Raw genomic sequence first — 24,260 nt, forward strand, 5'->3', positions numbered from 1 at the left:
CTCGAATCCGGGGAGCAGGATGAACTTCCATCTGTCAGCTCTAGCTTCTCATGCGGGGGAGAGAAGTCTATCACAGGATGGTAAAACATCCAGGCATCCCCTGGGCAATGTCTTTGTAGGCGGCCAATTCTCTCACACCAGAAGCGATTTGCAGTTTCTCAAGTCGCTCCTGACATAAAAAAAATGCTTCCTCAGGAAGTTACCAGAATCATGTTGAAGGACCTAGCACATTTTTAGAGAGGACACCCCTCTAGGTATCAATAGAGGGAACTGGAAGTCAGGGGATCTAATGGCATTCAGTCACCTACAGTTTCAGACAACTGTGCTTCAGTGAAGAACATAATCACCCCATCAGATATAGGGGTTTTATTTTCATTACAAAAATTACTATAGCTGAAAGAACACAACATTTTTTAAGGATATGGACCTAAAAGGAGCTGTACCTAATAAAATACTGTATTCTCCGGCATATAAGACAACTGGGCATATAAGACGACCCCCAACTTTTCCAGTTAAAATCTAGAGTTTGGATATACTCATCATATAAGACTACCCCTCTTCCGACGCATACCAAATAATTAAAAAAAAACCATCAGATTTGATTTCAATATGGTAATTTTCCTATTAACGTACCTCTTTCTCTGCCTCTCAGATATTGCACATGTGCACCTGTGGCACTTCACTGCAGTCTTCAGGAACAAGATCTGAGAGGCAGAGAAGGAGGTACAATAATAGGATACAAGAGCGGGCCAGAAAGAGGTGTGTTTTTCTGGACACAGCACCGCTCTATCCCTTTTCCCCATAACCTAAGCGTCCTGGATGCCTGCAGCTTGCTCTGCCCTTCACTTACATCTTCCCGGTGTGGCACCCCCTCACCACATCATCGGGACCACATTAAGTCACTTCTTTCCACTAATCTTGGTGAGTGGATTTTCTTCTACTGTACTTGTACATTCACCGCATATGGCAGGGATGTGGCCGCAGGTGTTTTTGAACTCCCTCCACCATATGCGGTGACCGCAGGTTCTCAAGTCTGGCTTGGAAGTTTCAGCAGCCACCCTATAAGATGACCCCCTGACTTTTGAGAAGATTTTCCTGGTTAAAAAGTAGTCTTATACTGTTGCATTCCAGGACAGGAAAGCCCTCTGACTTTAAACACCACACAATTGGATGGAAAACAATCCTTTTATTGAAGATAATTAAAAAGCAATAAGGTAAAAAAAAAACACTTTAAAGAAATAGGTAAATCCAATTAGGTAGGAAGATAAGCAAGAACAAAGTAGTCCAGGGTAATAATCCAGCAAAGTCCATAAAAACCAAGGCAAAACTTTCCAAATAAAACGCAAAGAATCAGGAAGCATGAATCCAAGGCATGAATATAGAGCATAAAATCCAAGAAACAAAACAATGAAACAAGGACACTTAAAACATGAATTTCTCAAGCAAAACTTCCATGAACAAGAACGAGATCTTGACTTGATTCCAAACGATGCTTCATCTGGCTACATATCCTGTACTTGGGACTTTTATCTCCTCGTTAGCTAAGCCTCTAGGATTCAGAAATTGGTTTCGTTTTAACTGAGGACTTCTTATCTTTTTTTCTCGAAGCCTGGCAGACCGCCGAAGCCACTGTTCAGCTTTTCTGTTTTGACTAAACTCCTCGCGTCTATCCATTTGCTCATTAATTTCTGCAGCTGGGCCAGATGCCGAGCTGTTTTCGTGTTCCCTATCATGGGAACTTTCTGGTAACAATTCAGAAAGTACAACACCATCCCACATCCTTCAGGGACATTCTCATGGGAAACTACTCTTTGAACAGGGATCTCCTGGTCATTCTCTGCATCAAGATCACTGACTAAACCATTGCCATCTTGAAACTCATTGACATCACTCCCCACATCCAAAGCACCCTGATCCCTGACCCAGGCCCAGCGTATCTGTCCGAACGTATCTCCTTCTATGTCCCACCTCGGGGTTTAAGATCTTCTGGGGAGGCCCTGCTCTCGGCCCCTCCTCTATCACAAATGAGGCTGGTAGGGACGAGGGACAGGGCCTTCTCAGTGGTGGCCCCTCACCTGTGGAACTCACTCCCCGGGGAAATTAGGTCATCAACATCCCTCCTCTCCTTCAGAAGGATGCTGAAAACATGGATATGGGACCAGGCCTTTGGATAATCTGGCAGACTGACAAGGTAATGACGACCAGAAATTGGAAAGGACTGTGGTAATGCTGAATGGACTTACGGATTTTAGAACTCGGTGAACGTTGGCCACTAGATTGGCTTTGTAGTTGTTATTGTATTAATTGGATGTTTTAACTATTGTGGTTATTGCGGTTATGTATTTTAATTGTTGAATTATGGCATCGAATTGTGCTGGTTGTAAGCCGCCCTGAGTCCCCTGAGAGGGTTGAGAAGGGCGGGGTAGAAGTGCCCGAAAAAAATAAATAATAAACAATCCTGGAACACAATCACAGGCTGAGCTCCAACATATATGCCAGAAAACTCTCTGTTGCTGTAATATAACTATAGTACCATCAGCTTACCTGACTCATTCTCTGCATCGCTTATCAGTTCTACTTCAAGTTAAGATAAGTGGGCGAAGTTCATATCCTATATTTAAACCATCCAACATGATCAGCTGCAATATAACATTACAATCAGCCCCAACAACTGTGGATAAGCATAGGTTTCCCAGCCTATATATCTCTTCTCTCCCTCTCCCGTCTTTAGCTTGGCAATTGAAGATTGAAGAGACTTGGCTTGGGATCTCCAGTAGCTGGACATAACTCTTAACAGTTTTCTCTGAAACTAGGTCTGTATTGGACTCCTCTGGCCAAATTCCAGATTCCCTCATTGCTTGATTTTTCTCACAGACCACCTTTTATTTTTGCCAATGCCAGGCAAAAGGTGCAGTTGATCAGACCTCCAAGACCGCAGTTGTCATTAGCAGCAGCTTTCCATCTCCATTCCCTTGCTACTCCGTTTTATCCCTGTGGGTTCTTCTTTCTCAATCAATTACCTGCAATACATCCTTTCTACCGACCCTCTACCTGCCTTCTCCTTCCTTGCACCCCAGGCTGCATTATATGGTCAGTGTAGATGGGCCCCCAGATACCTTTTATCAGTCCTCCGCCTGCTGAAATTGAAGGCTTTATCATAACCAAACGTACAGCAATACTTCAAAAAAGCTGTGTTTTAAGCCACTTTGTTAACTGATCTAAACATCCCATGAAAACACGCAGTTTAGTAACCAGTTACTTGAGTAACACAAGTACAAGAGATTATTCTCTATTATACTCACTGCTAAGAGGATCTACTTAATATTGCAAAAAGCAGATCTATTACATGCCAATCAAGCTAATAAAAGTATTCAAGGTTAAATGAGGTCCTTCTGGCTTTGTTCAGTATACGAGCTCTCCTATCTTAGTTGGTTTTTGGCATTCAACATAAAACAACCCTATTTCTGTAGCAGGTGTCAGGCTGCATTAAGGCTCACAACACTGTGACTGAATCAAAACGGGGCATGCCATACATCGAGATAACTAACCTTATTTGTTCTGGGGTTCAACATCAAGAGCTTGCCCTTTTCTTTTCTATGGATTGCACGGCATCCCAAGGCGCAAGGAGCAGCAGCTATTCTTAACCGGGAGAACATTTTGTGTAGTTTTCCTGGAAACAGAAAGAAGAAAAGGCTTTATTACAGGCTATTCAGAGGAAATACTTGTTTTCTGCTGGCAACATAATGAGATCCAAGAAGATTCATATTGATTTCTAAGGTTTTCTAATATTGCCTACATAATGCACAGCCTGAAAAAGACATCTATGCCTATTAAACTCCTTAGGGAAATATAAATGACCCTACAGAAGAAATAGAAGAGTGGACATTAATGCTGTTCTTTTATACCTAATAGTTTGTTGTTGTTTTTTGTCGTGTCAGGAGCGACCTGAGAAACTGCAAGTTGCTTCTGGTGTGAGAGAATTGGCCGTCTGCAAGGACGTTGCCCAGGGGACGCCTGGATGATTTGATGTTTTATCATCCTTGTGGGAGGCTTCTCTCATGCCCCCGCATGAGGAGCTGGAGCTGATAGAGGGAGCTCATCTGCCTCTCCCCGGATTTGAACCTGCGACCTGTTGGTCTTCAGTCCTGCCGGCACAGGGGTTTAACCCACTGCGCCACCGGGGGCGATACCTAATGATGATTTGGGTAGATATTTAAGAGTGCTAACATTCAATTAACTCATAATATGTGTCAGAAATATTAAAAATTAACTAGGAATTTTTAATTACAAAATGTGAATCAAGCACTGAAAGGGTGAAATGGATGTAATGACTCAGTAAAGCTGCAATTCAATATGAGCAGGTGTGCTTGTAGCTTATGAGGTCTGTCTGTGAGAGATCTACGTGGGAGAAACGCCTCAGTGTGAGGTAAGGCCTCAGTCTCAGTTTGCCTCAGTGTGAGAGAGGCATCAGTCTGAGAGCCCTCAGTGTTTTAAGGTTTCAATGGGAGAAAAGACTCAGTGTGAGGAAGGTCTCGGTATGAGAAGGCCTGGTGTGTGAAGCTCCAGTGTGAATGCTGAACTTTATCTGTGTTATGGAAACCTTGTTTTTGTAAATAGTGCAACCATATTATTTTGCTATAAAGAAAAGCCTCCTATTGAATCCACAAGCATGTGGACAACTTCAACAGAAAGGAGGAAACCATGAAAATGAACAAAATTTGGCTAGCAGTGTTTAAAAAACTCTAAAATCGTAACAATACATAAAGTCAGAATTGCAAGAACAAACTCGGTAGAAACATTTCTAATTTTAGGGCTGGGTTTTGATCATCACTGTATTATGACAAAGATGGTCAAGTTTTATCTCAAGATGATGATCTCTCCATCCCTCTGATGCAATTCTACCCCCCCCCCCCCAGTGATGGCAATTAGCATGATTTTTCAGTATATTTGATTGTTCCAAGGAGGAATAAACAGAACAGAAATGCACTACCATGCAGCCCAAGATGTAAGTCTTAATGAATGATAGTAACCAATTCCATTCAGCTTTTGCATAGTTCAATATTCCATGCCTCGGCTTATTTATTAACTCCATGAGCAATGAACATTCTAGAGGTGGTATTTTATTAATCAATAACAAACTAACAAACCGGAAAATATCATACTACAACTATCACTATTACTATAGTTAGCTCTCCACATTCGTTGGGGTCAAGAACTAAGGACCTCCGGGAAAGTAAAAAACCATGAATAAAGGGTTTCTTTATATAATCAGGAAATAAAACACAGATTCCAACTGTAGGACCTAAAGATTCCTAGAGAAAAAGAATATTAATCAACTTTGTAAAGTTGATCAAAAGATCAAAATTGCAAATGTGAAGAACAACTATATATCAGATTCTAGTCCAGCATTTCTCAACCTGGGGGTCGGGATCAGGGGGGTTGCCAAAGACCATCAGAAAACACAGTATTTTCTGTTGGTCGTGGGGGTTCTGTGTGGGAAGTCTGTCCCAATTCTATTGTTGGTGGGGTTCAGAATGCTCTTTGATTGTAAGTGAACTATAAATCTCAGTAACTACAACTCCCAAATGTCAAGGTCTATTTTCCGCAAACTCCACCAGGGTTCACATTTGGGCATATTGAGTATTCATACCAAGTTTGGTCCAGATCCATTATTGCTTGAGTTCATAGTGCTCTCTGGATGTAGGTGAACTACAACTCCAAAACTCACCAAACCCTTACAGTATTTAATGTTGGGCATGGGAGTCTGTGTGCCAAGTTTGGTTCAATCCTATCATTGGTGGAGTTCAGGGTGGTCTTTGATAGTAGGTGAACTATAAATCCTAGCAACTACAACTTCCAGATGACAAAATCGATCCTCCCCCAACTCCACCAGTAGTCAAATTTGGGCATATTGGGTATTTAGAAAATACATCCGGCATATCAGATATTTACATTACGATTCATAAGAGTAGCAGAATTACGGTTATGAAGTAGCAACAAAAATAATTTTATGATTGGGGGTCACCACAACATGAGGAACTGTACTAAGGGGTTGTGGCATGAGGAAGGTTGAGAACCACTAGTCCATACTATACAAAGGCAAAGTCATTGCCATGTAATATATATTATTATATATTGTGTAAGTTGCCTGCAATGTAAAGTTCTTTCCAGCTACTTTTTGCCAATGTCTGCCCATATTGAGTTTGAAACTAAACTAAAAATAGCTTTAGTCGGAATCACTAGTTCAAAGTGGCTTGTGACCAAGTTTATTCACACACTGCTTGGCAACACAAACAATGGAAATGGTGTTGGTATTTGAAACACAAGTGGCTTGGGAAATTCTGGAGTAAACAAGGAGGCCATGGACAAAATCCAGAATGGCTGTTTGAATGAACAATTCCCAGGATTAACAAGCAATAAACAATACAGGACCTATTGCCAAAAATAGTATCCACTAAATCCATTTTATAATATAAGAATCATAGAATCATAGAATCAAAGAGTTGGAAGAGACCTCATGGGCCATCCAGTCCAACCCCCTGCCAAGAAGCAGGAATATTGCATTCAAATCACCCCTGACAAATGGCCATCCAGCCTCTGCTTAAAAGAGATATCATCTGTAGCTAAACATGCTCTATGTTTAATCTTTTGTAAAGGACTTATCAACAGACAAAGGAGCCGTTATGTTTATTCTATTTTAACAGGGCAATTAATCATTGTGGTGAATGTATACAGAAAGGCTTCTGCAAAGGAATTACAGATCAACATGACATCTTTATTGAAGTCTCTTCAATGCAAATCTGGTTGAAAAAGAGCTCTGGAGTCAGATGGCTAAAAGGAAACATCTCCCAATCATCTGTGAAACCCTTCCTATGCATCAAAAAACTAGCCTAGAATTCCCAGCATCCTCAACCAAGCCAGATGACAGCTTAGCGTCAATAATGCTGATCTTTAGTTTCCAATGCAACTGCAATTAACATATTGCACTTTGCATTACAGCTGAGAAGATGACACCAAGTAGAGAAGATCGGAACTCACTCCGGGGGAAATTAGGGCGTCATCATCCCTCCTCTCCTTCAGGAGGAAGGTAAATACGTGGTTGTGGGACCAGGCCTTGGGCAATCTGACAATTAGAGAAGATAATCAGATGAATATGACCAGGACTGACAATGTGGAATTGAAAATGGAACTATGAGATAGCGAACGCTGACCGTTTATGAGGAGGAATTGGGTTTGTATTGGTTTTATTGATTTTATTGGTTTTTATAGTTGTAATGTAGGAATTGTTGTTTAACTGTGAATTGATGCTATGTCTGTTTTTGACTGTTATGTGATGTGGGCATCGAATTGTGCCTTTGCTTTGTAAGCCGCCCTGAGTCCCCTTCGGGGTGAGAAGGGCGGGGTAGAAGAAACCGAAATAATAAATAAATAAATAAATAAATAAACATCCTCACAGACATTGAGCTACTCTATAAAATCAACAGAAGGTACTCCTCCTAGCAAATTAATTTACCTGCCTCTGGTTGATGAACGACTTGTGGAACAAGACTGCCTTCCCATCCTGTGGAGGCAAAATAAATGCTTTCCAAGAGCACACGGCCTGAATATCATCTTACCTATCCATGAATACGCTTTCCTAAATTCAAGTCTTTCAACTCATAAGCTGAACTTAGTATCATTTAAGCAAACAATGAATCAATCATCCCCATCTTGCTGTCTTTCAAAGTCATTTTGCCCCTCCACCATCCAGAAGGAGATCTCATACTTGAATTATATGGGTTGGGTTTAAAAGAAAATTAATAAATAATCATAAATAAGTGGGTCTTAGGCGATCCCTCGTAGTCCGAGGATGATGGTCCTCCAAGTGTAGTATCCTGATGGTGGGTCCATAGGTGACTGTGGAGCCCTATTCTAGAAATAAGTGAATAGGAAGAGACTAGAACCATAGCTGAGCAAGCACAGGTCAGAGAGTAGGATTGCCCTTGTCTGAAAAGAGGGCAAAGGAAGGAGGACACTGGCCCTGGTGCTGCCCTATATCCACAACCTACTGCTACTATAGCGACGAACCACAATGACTGGTGGGTTCTGGGAGCTGAAGTCTAAAAACAGTAACTTTACCAAGCTCTGCATGTGACCCCAACCTTGCTAAACCTATTGATGTAAATAGATCTCCTTGCAAATACAATGCAACTTTCCTTCCATCTTTCCTCTGGTGACAACTGAGAATGTAGGACAGGCAAGAATCCATCACAGCTTGAATCCACCTTATCACCTTTCTGGGTGCTGATGTGCAAGAGAAAGAAAAAAGAAACAAGTCCCTGACTTGCTACTATAGACATAATAAGTCCTTCTACTCACTTTCAGCATAAACTCCATCAGAACTACCATTGCTTTTGCTGCTACTACGACAGGATGGGGATGATCAGATAATAATAATAATAATAATTATTATTATTATTATTATTATTACTGGCAGATTATGTGAAGGGCAGTCAAGAACCAACATTGAGGGAAGTCAATAGTAGTAAACTGCTTAAAGTGCAAAAGACAAAGAGGGAATACCGTAAAAACACAATCCAGAGCAGAAGAGCAAACTGGTAAAAGAAGGCTCTCCATGGACAGTTTCTGGCAAAAATTGAGAGCCAAATTGACAAAGAAAAAACATGGCTGTGGCTCATGTGGAACTCTGAAAAAGGAGACGGAGGGCCTGATGCTGGCAGACCCAAGAACAAGCCATTCGAACCAAGGCCATCAAAGTCAGAATTGACAAGTCAACAACAGATCCCAAATGTAGACTCTGCAAGGAAGCAGATAAAACAACAGATCACATCCTCAGCTGCTGCAAGAAGATCGCGCAGACAGGCTAAAAGCAGAGGCATAACACCGTTGCTCCTCTGGGACTTCCGGATTCAGACAGAGTTTTGGAGCATAATACTCCTAACCTCACAATCGTGTTAAAAAAGTAAGTATGGATCGCCGATGTCGCAATCCCAGGTGACAGCACGACTGCAGAGAAACAACTGGAAAAGCTGATACAATATGAGGATTTAAAAATCGAACTGCAAAGATTCTGACACAAACCAGTAAAGGTGGTCCCAGTGGTGATCGGCACACTGGCTGCAGTGCCTAAAGACCTTGGCCTGCACTTAAACACAATTGGCGCTGACAAAATTACCATCTGTCATCTGCAAAAGGCCATCTTACTGGGATCTGCATGCATTATTCACCGATACATCACACAGTCCTAGACACTTGGGAAGTGTCCGACATGTGATCCAATTCAACAGCCAGCAGATAGTGTGCTGTGGACTCATCTTGTTGTGTTTCAAATAATAATAATAATAATAATAATAACAACAACAACAACAACAACAACAACAACTTTATTCTTATACCCTGCCACCATCTCCCTGAAGGGACTCGGGGAGGCTTACAAGTGGACAAGCCCACATTACAGATAAAAGAGCATTAAAGACAAATAAAAACGTACCCGCAATCAAACAACATCTTAAAACAATAGGCTGGGATAACAGTCAAACTGGGATCAGGCTCACATTAGTGCAGTGCTTCCAGATTAGGGGCCAGTGGAGAGTGCAGATTAAGGGAACTGAGGTTAGGGATGCCACTAAAGTGTCAGGTGATAGATAAGACTATCTTGTTAATAAAACAACTATTCCACAACCACTACCCAGAATTAGCACAGAATAAAAAGTAGAATACCATATGCAATAAGCAATATTTAATTTAACACATGGGACGTGGGAATATGAAACAGGCAGTGTGAATAAGGCACTTGTTTCAGTTACACATATTTAATTCACCAACAACAGACTGGTTCAAAAGATTCAAGAGAAAGAGCGATTTTTGGAGATAGATGGGGTAACACGCTTATGTCCTGAGCAGAGCTTGGAACTTTTTTGTAACAGAAATCCTTGAAATTCCTACGCATTTTCTAGGTATTGTAATTCAGAGCTTCTTAATCTTTTCCACTCAGGATTCCGGATATTTAGGTATATAAAAAGTATTTTAAAAAATCAAACATTTACAGAAAACAAATCAGCATTTGCAAGGTTTTCTAAGCAGGCTTTTGTAAAGTATAGCTGAAGCATCTTCTGTAGAGTGTTAAGGTCTAAAACAGCCATTAGGAGATGCTTAGACATTTTTCATAATCCGGACATTGAGTTAATTTAAGAAGCAGTGCTGTAGTCCAAAAAGACCACTTTTTCAAGTTCTTGTTTCAGGAAACTTTCTTAGGAAGAGGTGAAGTATAAAAGGATTCCTTTTAAGTCAGCAAAAGACCTTTGGGCACGTGGGAGAAGGTGTGGGATAGATCGGAAGGACTGAAGATCATGGGCAAAGATCAATAAGGAAACTATGAGGGCAGGAAAAGGAGAGAAAAATTGGACTCTAACAGAAAATAGAGAACTTGTGCTGGACCCAGAAGGAAATTATCTACTTGCTCCAAAAATAAAACTGCTTATGGATAAATTCAGATTGTCCAATTCATGGTACAAAGCAGATATTCTTGCCTTTGACTGTGGGATTCTGGAAGTAGCAATCCAAAAGAAAAATCTGGAAATAGTTGAGGGCAAATTCTATTGCTTCTTTTCTGTGCTTTTGTTCCAAAGATACAGGTCTGTAGTTTATAAGCCACTTTGAACCTTACGGATTGGTGAAGAGATAAGAAAAATAAATACTGAAGTGTGAAATGGCTCTGGGATATCATTTGTAGCAGGAACAACTAGTGTGTGTGTGTGTGTGTGTGCTCCTTCAATTTACCTGGCAGCAACGTGTACACACACAAATCATGTATTCAAACAAATAAAAGCTCTGCACTCTTGTGGAATTTTTTCTCCCCACTAACCTGGCTGAAAGTGTGTTATAACCAGTTTGTGTATATCTGCCTTAAGTTGCCTTTTAACCTAAGGTCATACCATGAATTTCATTGTTTTATTAAACAAGGAATACTCAGGTGGTTATGCCAGTTCTTTTCACTGAAATATAGCCTTTCCCATCTAACTATAAAGCAGGACTGATCTTCTTTAGCTTCCAAGAGGATATTGGATCTGGTGCCTTATAGTATTTAGGCAGGAATAACTCTTGCATGCCCATTTCTTTGACCATCTAAGAATTGAACTTAGGCCTGAGGGTTAAAAGCTGCATCATTCAAAATTTTGCACTAAGCAGCCCATATTGGCTTCATCCTGCCAGCAATATCTGCCACTGAGGAGTCTGTGTCTCTGCAATTCCAGCAACAGGGATGATTGTTGGTTCTGCAAGAAAATATCTTATCACGGGGCAAGCAGCCAGGTCAAACTCATCATCAGCACTAGACAAATGTGCTTATCTAGGAGCAAATGTTTTCCCTGCGTAAAACCCACTGTTAACAGCTGCATCTAGGAATATTTACTCATTATTCATTCACAGTTTTTGCAAACAAAACAATGGCTGTACAATCAATGATTGCAGCTTGCAGTTACTCAGGAAATGAAGCAAGATTGGAATATTAAGGTGTTGCTAATAAGGTGTTGCATGTTAATACATAAGATTTGGTAGATAAAGGTGAGATTACCTAGATCCAACAGATAATCCCAACTAAGGGAACTCCACTGAATCTGGGGTCACATTTCCACAGGAGTAATCTATCAAGGCTCATATGGCAGTGGTCACATGTCAACAGAGCCATGCTGGTGATGCCTCGTGGCCATAGCTACTCTTTCTCTGTCGTTCTACCCTTTTCTTTGCATGGTGAGTTGCTAGATGAATGACTGGTTTCCCTTGTCAGAAATCTAAGGCATTACTGCTGGATTAAGTTGGAAGTAATGTCCAAGGATCAAATGTGACATTATGGTTGTAGGATACCCACCCCTGGTGCAAATCAAGCATGGATCACTGTGCTTTTCAGATATTTTTTGGGACTGCAACCCCCATTATTCCTCTCTTTGGCTATTTTTGCAACAGCCAACATGGTGTGGTGGTTTGAGCTTTGGACTACAACTCTGGAGACCAGGGTTCAAATGTTCACTCAACCTTGGAAACCCACAGAAGTGTTACATTCCAGAACAAGAATAAGCCTCTGACTTTAAGCACCACACGTTGCATAGGAAAAAAAAAATCCTTTTATTGAAGATAAGTAAAAAAGCAGCAAAGTAAAAAGGACCTTAAAGAAATAGGTAAATCCAATTAGGTAAGAAAATAAGCAGGAACAAATTAGTCCATGGTAGAGTTAGCAACGTCCATAAAAGCAAAGTCCACACATCTCCAAACAATCCAGCAAAATCAAGAATACATTGATCCAAGGCTTGGGTAAGCAATCATGAAATCCAGGAATCCAAAACCATGAACATGAAATATCCTAGCATGAAACTTCAAAGCAAGGTTGCCATAAAACAAGGACAAGAATTTGGCATGATTCTAAACGATGCTTCATCTGACTACACATCCCAAACTTAAGACTTTTATCCCCTTGTTATTAGCGGTCATTAGCGGTCATAAATTGGTTTCTCTTTAGTTGAGGATGTGTTATGGTTTTCTGTCGAAGCCTGGAAGATTGCCTAAGCCTTTGCACAGCCCTCCTGTTTTGATTGAACTCTTCTCGTCTATCTCTTGGCTCGTTATCTATTTGCTTTCTTGGCTCATTATCTATTTGCTCTCTTGGCTTGTTATCTATTTGCTCATTAATTTCTGCAGGTGCATCCCCATATCCCTCAGGGACATTCTCATGGGAAACTACAGGGATCTCCTGGTCATTCTCAATATCACTGATCAAACCATTGCCATCTTAAAACTTATCTTGAACCTCATTAACATCATTCCCCACATCCAAAGCACCCTGATCCTAAAACACAATCACAGGCTGAACTCCAACAAGAAGGACCTTGGGCAAGTCGCACTATCTGCCTCAAACGCAAAGCACTTCTGAAGACCTCTATGATAATATCAACTCTAAGATTGTTGGAAGTCATAAATGACTTGAAGGCAAATAATAATAACCACAACTGTGGGCACGATAGGCCAATACCTACACAGCACTGCAGTTCTTGGGTAAGGAACCCTCAAGTCCCCAAGAAGCTGAAAAGTGCCCATTCCTGGAAAGGAGAGTTATATGAATATATTTTGCAATACCAAACAGCCTTGGAAGAGCAATAGAACATTGTCAAACATCAGGGATTAAGTTACTCCGTGATACAGTAATTCTGCTGAATGCCGGGAATTCCTCACACCATCATTAGTGGCCCTGTCTACTCAAAAGGACCTGATGCAATGTCCACAGATAAATGTTGTCGACACAATGAACAAGAACAGAGCACAACATTAATATGCAGAGCTAAACATTAATCCGCTCCAACAGGCCATGACTCACCCATTACCAGTTTCTAAGGAAAAAAAGGCTGACTAGCATTCCAAAGGAGGAGATGCTTTGCATTTAGACAATGACTCCAGATCCCTCCACGTTGAGCCAGATGCAATAAAGAGGTCTTACTTTTTCTCAAACAGAGGAAACACTTGTCGTGGGGTGGGCAGCGTGCCTTCTCTTCCTGCTTGCTGTCTCAAAGGCTCTGGTTCTCAGACACAGATTTGCCATTGCATCATACTGTAGCCGAAGGAGATTATGTTAAATCTCTGCTGATGAACCAGCTCCATTTGGTTCTTCCTCTCCTACAGCTGCCAACTGGCACCACCAAGAAGACATGAGACACTACAAGATCACCCCATCATTTCTACTCAGAAACTGGGTAGATTCAAATCAGTGGAATTTGTAGTTTAGTGAGAATGCTCTGCCCAAGGGCTCTAGTGCTACGTGGTTCAAAGGGGCATACTAGAGAGAGCCGGTGTGATTTAGGGACTATGTGTGGGACCATGTCTCTGGAGACTAGGCTTTGAAGTCCTGCTCAGCTAGAGAAGCCTTTGGGTGACCTTGGGAAGTCACACTCTCTCAGACTCAGGAGAAGGCAAAGGTAAATTCCCTTTTGAAAACAAATGACTTAGAAACACGCAACAACATACTAGAGAATTCAAAGTACCTTACCAAACTCCAAATTCTGGGATTGCCATATATATCCGAGTATAAGTCGAGTTTTTCAGCTCTTTTTTAAAACTGAAAAAGCCTCCCTCAGCATATACTTATTATTTTACTCTGTTATTATTTTATTACATTTATTACTTTACTCTATTTCTTCTTCTTCTTCTTACTATTATTACATTTACATTATTTTATTATATTATTATTTTATTACATTTATTATTTTACTCTATTTATTATTATTACATTTATTATTTTATCTATTTATTATTGTTATTTTTACATTTATTATTTTTCTCTATTTATTATTTCATTATTACATTTACATTATTTCACTCTATTTTTATTATGTTTGTTATTTTACTTTATTATTATTGTTATTACATTTATTATTTTACTCTAATATTACTGTTATTATTATTACATTTCCATTATTTTACTCTATGATTATTATTTTATTACATTTATTATTTTGCTCCCATTATTATTGGAAGAATATGTATGCACGTTTACATTGAAAAGGTGAGAATATGGTTTAATCAAAGTTGGATAGTTTTATCTTAAATTACAGTTTTACGTAAATATTCAAAAACATTTAACCTACCGATGCCTCAATTAATGTAATCATATTGGTACCTATTTTTATTTTGAGATTTACCAGTTGATGCTTCATGTCCCACTCTCGGTTGATACTCAAGTCAATATGCTTTCCCAGTTTTTTGTGTGGCAAAATTAGGTGCCTTGGCTAATCTTCGGGTTGGCTTATACTCAACTATACGGTATGTGGAATTAAGCCATAGCATTAAAAAGTTATAAGAAATTACTATAACTGAGCACTGTGGGCACGCTAGCTGTGTTTTTTCCCTTCAATGTTTCTATTGATGATCATTAGAAAATCTGTGTAACTTTGAGAACATATGCCTGAATTGGTTTCCATACCCCACACTTTCCAATTCAATTTCTTTTCCACTTTTGCATTATGCCATTCAGATTGAAAGCCAAAAAGCAGAAATGGGCTTACTTTACTTGCTTGTCAGTGCAATCCTGGGAACCCAATGGCTGAAAACATGGTTAAAATACTAAGCATTATTATTTATCGTTTGTGAAGAGGGCAGGCACATCAATAAACACCCCGGTACATGTAGTCTAGCATTCACTGAGACAGTAAACTTATGTGCAAGCCATATCACTTTAATTAAGGAGTGATTTCTTATATAGGAATCATCCCTCACACATAGAGAACAAATATGTCAGAAGATAAACTATTACCTTCTGATTGAAAACTAGCAAGTTTTCTCTCTGATCAGTAGATGTTATTTTCCCCCACTTCAAGCCTCCAAATTACAATCTGAAGTGATGCAGACCCCCATGAGGCAGAACTAGACCTTAATCCGCAGTCAACAAAAGCACTGCTAAAGAGGTACTTCACCTTCCGTTCAAACAATAATTTGAATCATAATCCCGAGTGTTCTTCCTTCTTACTAAAATAACTGGACCTTCTTAGCTTGAGGCAAAACAGGCACACACGAGATTGGCTCACCACTTAAGGAGAGATAAAACAGGCTATAATTTATTAAACGGGCAATTTCCAGGTACGGTGCCAATCAGCTGACGCATTATGTCTCTGTTTTAAATAGACACAAAGAATTGCTTTCCCTCGCCCTATTAGATTTCATCTCAGATTATTATTTTCCTAGAGCATCTATAATATTCTGACTGAGAGTTGGCATCTTGATCAAGAATTAAGTCCATATCAAAAGAAGAAGCCATAACCCAAAGAGCAAAAAGTGACTACAAATTGTACACAATTTATTCTTGATTTCTCAAACCTTTAGAAGTGTTAATGTTAATTTTTAATAATAATGCCAACCTGGCTATTGCTCCAGTTTAGAGCCCTCTTAATCCACAGGTTTTGTATCAATGGGCTTGAAAATATTTTAAAAACAAAAAGGAGACTTTGGTTTTGCCATTTAATACAAAGTGTGTCATTTTTCTTTTGTTGATTCGTTCAGTTGCTTCTGACTCTTCGTGACCTCATGGACCAGCCCATGCCAGAGTTCCCTGTCAGCCGTGGCCACCCCCAGCTCCTTCAAGGTCAAGCCAGTCCAAGTATACATCCATCCATCTTGCCCTTGGTCGGCCACTCTTCCTTTTTCCTTCCATTTTCCCCAGAATAATTATCTTCTCCAAGCTTTCCTGTCTTCTCATGATGTGGCCAAAGTACTTCATCTTTGCTTCTAATACCCTTCCCTCCAATGAGCAATCAGGCTTTATTTCCTGAAGTATGGACTGGATGGATCTTCTCGCGGTCCAAGGCACTCTCAGAATTTTCCTCCAATATCACAGATCAAAAATGTCTATCTTCCTTCACTCAGCCTTCCTTATGGTTCAACTCTCACATCCATAGATTACTACAGGGAATACCATTGCTAACTACTATTTTATCAAGATTGCCAAACCATTGTATACAATGGTACTTTAGCATATATGAGTTTTGGTCTCCATGAGAGGTCCTAGAAACAAATCTCAGTGAATAGCAAGGGTCCACTGTACTGAGATAGTAAAAGCTGAGCTTATCTTCATTTAATCCCATTCACCAGGATGTGTGGAATAAGGAGCACTATGCAGATACAAAAAGAAACTTCAAATTGCCTTTCAAAAACTTCACATCAACTACTTGCCCGATTGCCTGTGATAAACAAAATATAACTTCAAGCAACCAGGGAGGAAAGCTAACAAAAAGTTTTGTTAGCTTTTTTTCAGTAGTAGTAGTAGTAGTAGTAGTTGTTGTTGTTATTATTATTATTATTATTATTATTATTATTATTATTATTATTATTATGTCTTACCCGCCTCTCCGGGTTACAGACCGGTCAAAACACACAAACTTTGTAAAAATTCTATAAACACACATATTGAAATGTAAATAATATTATAGAGGACTACGGATTGCAAACCCACTTTACAAAATGGTGTTACTGTTTGACTTACACATCTTAGCTAGTATGGACACAACAAACCACAATTCCAGGTTCAAACATCACACAAAGCGATCACCCTCTGGTTTGTTTACTTGTGCATAAGGCCACCTAAAATGAAATGGGCACCAAGAGGTCATTCAGTCACATTGTGGTTTGAAACTCAAGATTCCTATCTTACTGTTATGAACAAACATGCATATTTGTATATAGGTAGCTGTGCCATTTTCAGACAGAAAGATTGTGGATGTGTTCATAACACTTTTTTTTTCATTTGCCAAAAATGCCTTTACATCTCCTCTTTCCTTGAAAAGGACAGCCTGTGCAATAGGCATCTTTGCTAAATTGCTCTTTTTCTCAAGAGTTTCAGGAGGAACATATCTGAAAATGAAGTTCTCACGCACAAATGAACCTCAACAGATTCTCTCATGGGTTGCAAAAGCCATAGTTGTGACCTATACAACTTCTAGATTCACCTTTGTGGCTGAATGGCTAGGACACAGCTAAGTACGGCGTGCCAAGAGCATCCATTCATGACAAGGTCGGACCTGCCTGTGCTGACGCTTGTTGCAGTTACATCTAGTTTGCGACAGAACAATAGGTTTGACATCAAACTACCTTTGGAAAATCCAATTGTTTCACAATACAACAGCAAGAATGCTTATTATAAGTGGACATAAGTACCTATCTTGCAAAGGCTATAGGTTTTATAGTTTCTGGGCAAAGTCCAACATTTTGGTGATGACCTTAAAGCTCCAGGACCACTTAAGTCCAACTGCTTAAGTGGTCCTGGAGTCGTAAGGTCAATTTTCTTCCCCTGTGAATCTCTGTGGTACAAGAAAACCCACATAAAAATAATGACAATGTCACAAGTGTCCACGTTTTTGAACTCTCCATCAGAACTCCACTTTTGTCCTTGAAAAAAATGAGTTTCTGAATGTCAAAAGGGAATAGGCTAGAAACTATTTAAAAGATGAATTTCTGCTCCAGAAGAAGCTATTCATCTTTTACTCTTGTCTGAAAGTCAATGTAGAAATTCTGGAGGAGTTCACAGGCCCCAAAAATACTTTAGTGGTCTAAACATGCTCAAAGACGGATCCAGAATGCCCTGTCTTTATGCCTCAGCTATGATGTTCATGCTATCGATAGGAACAAAAAGCAAGATTTTCCAAGTACTGTATATACTCGAGTATAAGCCTAGTTTTTCAGCCCTTTTTTTAGGCTGAAAAAGTCCCCCTCGGCTTATACTCGAGTCATTTTTATTGGTTATTTATTATTTTACTCTATTATTATTATTATTATTATTATTATTATTATTATTTTCATTACATTTATTATTTTATTCTATTTATTATTCTTACATTTATCATTTTACTCTATTATTATACATTTATTATTTTACTGTATAGTTATTATTGTTACATTCATTGTTTTACTCTTTTTATTATTATTGTTATTATTCAATTTATCATGTTACTCTTTATTATTATTGAAAGGATACGTAAGCACTTTTACATTGAAGAATATAAAAAATAATTTAATCAGAGTTAGACAGTCTTATCTTAAATTACCATTTTTGTAAATATTCAAAAACATATAACCTACTGATTCCTCAATTAATGTAATTTAATTGGTATCTATTTTTATTTTGCAATTTACCAGTAGCTGCTGCATCTCCCACCTTCGGCTTATATTCGAGTCAATCCGTTTTCTCAGTTTTTTGTGGTAAAATTAGGTGCCTCGGCTTATATTCGGGTCGGCTTATACTCGAGTATATACGGTATATCACAGAATTCTGGGAGACCAAGGGTGCATCTACACTGCAGAATTAATACAGTTTAATACTGCTTTAAATGCCATGGCCCAGTGTTAAGGAATCCTGAGAATTGTCGTTTGGTGAAGTACCAGGATTTGTTGACAGAGAAAGTTTAAGACCTTGTCAAACGGCAGCTGTCACAATTCCATAGCACTGAGCAATCAAACTGCTTTGATTCTATAGTTTTAGATGTACCCCAAAAATGCTAACGCATAACCTTCTTAAGAGAATCAGAAGACCAAGTCCCTTTCACTTAATGTATTGGTTTTATCTGATGTCATGCTCTTGCCACTTTAAAACTTGATTCTACTTTACTATTTGGGTTTAATTATTACCTGCCCAGAGTGATGCGCAAGCACAAGAAAGGCAAGCTCTATGTGTTTTCCCATAAATAAGTTCACAACCAATCCCCAGAGCATCATGTTGTGACCTGTTGGCTGCCTGATGACTCTGCTTGCAAGATCCCAAGCCTACTTCTAAAGCAGATCCTTCATGAAGCCACAGAGCACAACAGTACATGAGCAATGAGCATTACGGTTTGGTTGTCACACATTTGTGCAAGCCGACGGAACAACTATCTGATCTGAACCACAACACAGATTTCCTCACATACTAGTCCTTCTTCACTACTTTGAGTCTCTTTAGGAGAAAAAAGTGGTATATATTTACATTTAACAACAACAACAACAACAACAACAACAACAACAACAACAACATATACTGACCAAACTACATGATCAAAAGACCAGAAGCTGGAGGCAGAAGCTATAGGTACATCTTTGACACAGGTATAAGCAAACTTCGGCCCGCCAGGTGTTTTGGACTTCAACTCCCACAATTCCTAGGAATTGTGGGAGTTGAAGTCCAAAACAACTGGCGGGCCAAAGTGTGTCCATGCCTGGTTTGGCACTACTTTAACTACCAAGGCTCAAGACTGTGAAGTCATTGTAGTTTTACAAGGTCTTTAGTCATCTCTGCAAAATAGTGCTGGTGCTTTATCAAACTCGACATCCCAGGATTACGCAGCATAGAGTCATAGCAGATAACATGGTGCTAAACTGCATTAAATCTACATGTAGATGCAGCCTTTGGCTCTCTCCTTCCTATTTCTTCTTCACTTGTTATTTCTAAGCTTTACAAATATCATGAAATAACAGATTGAGAAAAACCACTTCTTTGTATTTGAAATCTCCATTCACTGATTAGGGGATTCTCGGAGCTAGAGCCCAAAGCAAAATATTTTCAAAGTTCTGTTTATATTGGGTTGTTGTAGGTTTTTTTGGGCATTCTCTCCTGACATTTCGCCTGCATCTATGGCAAGCATCCTCAGAGGTAGTGAGGTCTGTTGGAACTAGGAAAAAGGGTTTATATATCTGTGGAATGACATGCGTGGCCTGTAGAGCCTTTGTCCCACCCTGGTCATTCCACAGATATATAAACCCACTTTCCTAGTTCCAACAGACCTCACTACCTCTGAGGATGCTTGCCATAGATGCAACGTCAGGAGAAAATGCCTCTAGACCATGGCCATATAGCCCGAAAAAACCTACAACAACCCAGTGATTCCGGCCGTGAAAGCCTTCGACAATACATTCTGTTTATACTCATTACAAAAGGGGAAGGCTTTACAGAAATGAACAGTCATGTCAAAATATTCGTTCCTGAGTTTGAGGCTTTCACTTCCTGGCATTTGGTGCTGAGAAAAAAGTTCATTCCAGGCCAAGAGCTGACACATCGAACTGCTAAAGTAAAAGGGGAGGAAAAAATAAGTAAAAGGCCTCCCTACACTATTTTAATCGTATACAAATCTATTTACAATGGTCTCTTTCTAATATAAATAAAATTAAGGACAAAGAAGACCAATAGTCAATATACATCCAGATTGGCTGAGAGTTTAGGAAGCAACCTTCAAGAATGTGATGTTGTGTCTCTTGGTGCATCTACACTGCAGCATCAATGCAGGTTAACACTGATTTAATAGCCACAGCTCAATGCTATGGAATCATAGAATCATAGAATCAAAGAGTTGGAAGAGACCTCATGGGCCATCCAGTCCAACCCCCTGGCCAGAAGCAGGAATATTGCATTCAAATCACCCCTGACAGATGGCCATCCAGCCCGTTTAAAAGCTTCTAAAGAAGGAGCCTCCACCACACTCCGGGGCAGAGAGTTCCACTGCTGAACGGCTCTCACAGTCAATCCTGGGAGTTGTAATTCATAAAACTCCAACACTCTTTTGGTTAGAAAAGACTAAAGCAATGGTTCCCAACCTGTGGGTCCCCAGGTGTTTTGGCCTACAACTCCCAGAAATCCCAGCAAGTTTACCAGTTGGAATTGAAGGCCAAAACACAACAAGATGAATCCATGGCAGACACTCTGCTGGCTGTTGTATTGGATCACATGTCGGACACTTCCCAAGTGTCTAGGAGTGTGTAATGTATAGCTGAATAATGCGTGCAGATCCTAGTAAAGTGGTCTTTTGCAGCTGGCAGATGGTAATCTTGTCAGCGTCATTGTGTTTAAGTGCAGGCCAAGGTCTTTAGGCATTGCACCCAGTGTGCCGATCACCACTGGGACCACCTTTACTGGCTTGTGCCGGAGTCTTTGCAGTTCAATCTTTAAATCCTCATATCGTGTCAGCTTTTCCAGTTGTTTGTCTTCAATCTGCTGTCACCTGGGTTTGCAATATCGACGATCCATACTTTGTTTTTTAACACGATTGTGAGGTCAGGAGTGTTGTGCTCCAAAACTCTGTCTGAATCCAGAAGTCCCAGAGGAGTTTGACATGTTCATTCTCTGTAACCTTTCCGGCTTGTGACCCCACCAGTTCTTTGTCGCAGGCAGATGGTATTTGTGGCACAAGTTCCAATGGATCATCTGAGCAACGGTGTTGTGCCTCTGCTTGTAGTCTGTCTGTGCAATCTTCTTGCAGCAGCTGAGGATGTGATCTATTGTTTCATCTGCTTCCTTGCAGAGTCTACACTTGGAATCTGTTGTGGACTTTTCAATTCTGGCTTTGATGGCACTGGTTCTAATGGCTTGTTCTTGGGCTGACAGAATCATTATAATTATAATTATTAGGTAAAGGTTTCCCTTTGACATTAAGTCCAGTTGTGTCAACCTCTGGGGGTTGGTGCTAATCTCTATTTCTAAGCTGAAGAGCCGGTGTTGTCCGTAGACACCTCCAAGGTCATGTGGCCGGCATGACTGCATGGAGCATCATTACCTTTCCACTGGAGCGGCACCTATTGAGCCACTCACATTTGCATGTTTTAGAACTGCTAGGTTGACAGAAGCTGAGGCTAACAGCGGAAGCTCACACCACTCCCTGGATTCGGACCTGCGACCTTTCGGTCAACAAGTTTAGCAGCTCAGCAGTTTAACCCACTGCCCCCCCCCCTATTATTATTATTATTATTATTCCTTTCCTTCTCCCCCCCCCCTTTTCTCCTTTCCCTTTCTTTTCTTGACAACCATACATAATCCCTTTTCTAAACATCAACATAGTGTTCACATCTCAAGAGTTCCACCATAACACATATACCATGGAAAAGAAAGTCACACCAAAAGTGCAACAAAGGATTCTTTATCACGTCTTTCTTCAGAAGGAAGTAAAACTATTTGATGAAAATTATTATTATTATTATTAAAATGCTTATTTATGTTTTACTTTATAGATAGTTTTATGTGTAATAGATGCTGATTGTTTTGGACTTGTATTGCTCTTAATATGTTGTAAGCCGCTTTGGATCTCTTTGTGGGAGAAAAGCGGGATAGAAATAAAGATTTTATTATTATTACTTGAAACACAAGATTAGTACACAACAAACAAGATCACTCTGCTGGCTGTTGTATTTGATCAAATGCTGGACACTTCTCAAGCGTCTAGGACTGTGTGATGTGTCGGCAAATAATGAGTACAGATCTGAGTAGGGTGGCCTTTTGCAGCTGACAGAAGGTAATTTTGTCAGTGCGGATTGTTTTTAAGTGCAGGCCAAGGTCTTTAGGCACTGCACCCAGTGTGCCGATCACCACTGGGACCACCTTTACTGGCTTATGATAGTTTTTGCAGTTCTATCTTTAAATTCTCATATCATGTAAGCTTTTCCAGTTGCTTCTCATCACTTTTGCTGTCACCTGCAACTGCAATATTGACGATTCATACTTTGTTTTTTTCTATGATTGTGAGATTGGGAGTTGAGAAGGGCGGGGTATAAGCACTCGAAATAAATAAATAAATAAATATTGTGCTCCAAATCTCTGTCAGTCGGAATTTGGAAGTCCCAGAGTATTCTGACATGTTCATGTTGTTTTTGCGGGATACAAATAAAGATTTTATCATTATTATTTGAAACACAACAAGATGAGTCCACAACAAACAAGATCACTCTGCTGGCTGTTGTATTGGATCACACGTCGGACACTTCCCAAGTGTCTAGGAATGTGTGATGTGTCAACGAATAACGAGTACAGATCCGAGTAGGGTGGCCTTTTGCAGCTGACAGACGGTAATTTTGTCAACGCTGATTGTTTTTAAGTGCAGGCCAAGGTCTTTAGGCACTGCACCCAGTATGCCAATCACCACCTTTATTGGTTTGTCTTTGCAGTTCGATCTTTAAATCCTCATATCATGTCAGTGCGGATTGTTTTTAAGTGCAGGCCAAGGTCTTTAGGCACTGCACCCAGTGTGCCGATCACTACTGGGACCACCTTTACTGGCTTGTGCCAGTCTTTGCAGTTCTATCTTTAAATCCTCATACTGGATATGTTGCTTATCATTTTTTTTTAAAAAAAAACTACTATGTGGTATTGGATCACACATCAGACACTTCCCAAGTGTCTAGGAATGTGTGATGTGTCGATGAATAACGAGTACAGATCCGAGTAGGGTGGCCTTTTGCAGCTGACAGACAGTAATTTTGTCAGTGCCGATTGTTTGTAAGTGCTGGCCAAGGTCTTTAGGCACTGCACCCAGTATGCCAATCACCACCTTTATTGGTTTGTGCCGGAGTCTTTGCAGTTCGATCTTTAAATCCTCATATCATGTCAGTGCTGATTGTTTTTAAGTGCAGGCCAAGGTCTTTAGGCACTGCATCCAGTGTGCCGATCACCACTGGGACCACCTTTACTGGTTTGTGCCAGTCTTTGCAGTTCTATCTTTAAATCCTCATACTGGATATGTTGCTTATTATTATTATTATTATTATTATTAAAAACAATACTATTTACAGCCTAAAGATTGTAAACATTAACATAGAATTAAAACGAGAACTAAATAAAAGTACATCATTACAACCATGCTGAAATATTTACCAAGATCCCTTTCCAAACAGGTGCCAAGCCCAGTGCCTGTTGCTTTGGGCCTATCAATAGGCCTTCATTGGGAATCTATCCTGCTCACAACAGAAAAGCCTTCTCCTCCAGTGTAAATCCAAGGCCCAAA

The 24,260-nt window shown here is 39.9% G+C and overlaps 1 protein-coding gene across 2 annotated transcripts in view; it reads right to left on the minus strand.

Annotated features, from left to right (window-relative positions):
* Positions 1-24,260, minus strand: part of ME2 (malic enzyme 2) — a 48,963-nt gene that overhangs the window by 24,454 nt on the left and 249 nt on the right. Inside the window, exons 1-2 of one of the 2 annotated variants that reach the window (XM_060761259.2) lie at positions 7,514-7,546; positions 3,549-3,670 (exon numbers count right to left, since the gene is read on the minus strand). In XM_060761259.2, coding sequence (XP_060617242.2) covers positions 3,549-3,656 — 108 coding nt within the window. In that variant the 5' untranslated portion in view covers positions 3,657-3,670; positions 7,514-7,546. Of the gene's footprint in view, positions 1-3,548; positions 3,671-7,513; positions 7,547-24,260 lie in introns of those variants that run through there. The other variant, XM_060761258.2, reaches the window with a different exon arrangement.

Source organism: Anolis sagrei, chromosome 2, assembly GCF_037176765.1.
Source record: "Anolis sagrei isolate rAnoSag1 chromosome 2, rAnoSag1.mat, whole genome shotgun sequence".
Lineage (NCBI taxonomy): Eukaryota > Metazoa > Chordata > Lepidosauria > Squamata > Dactyloidae > Anolis > Anolis sagrei.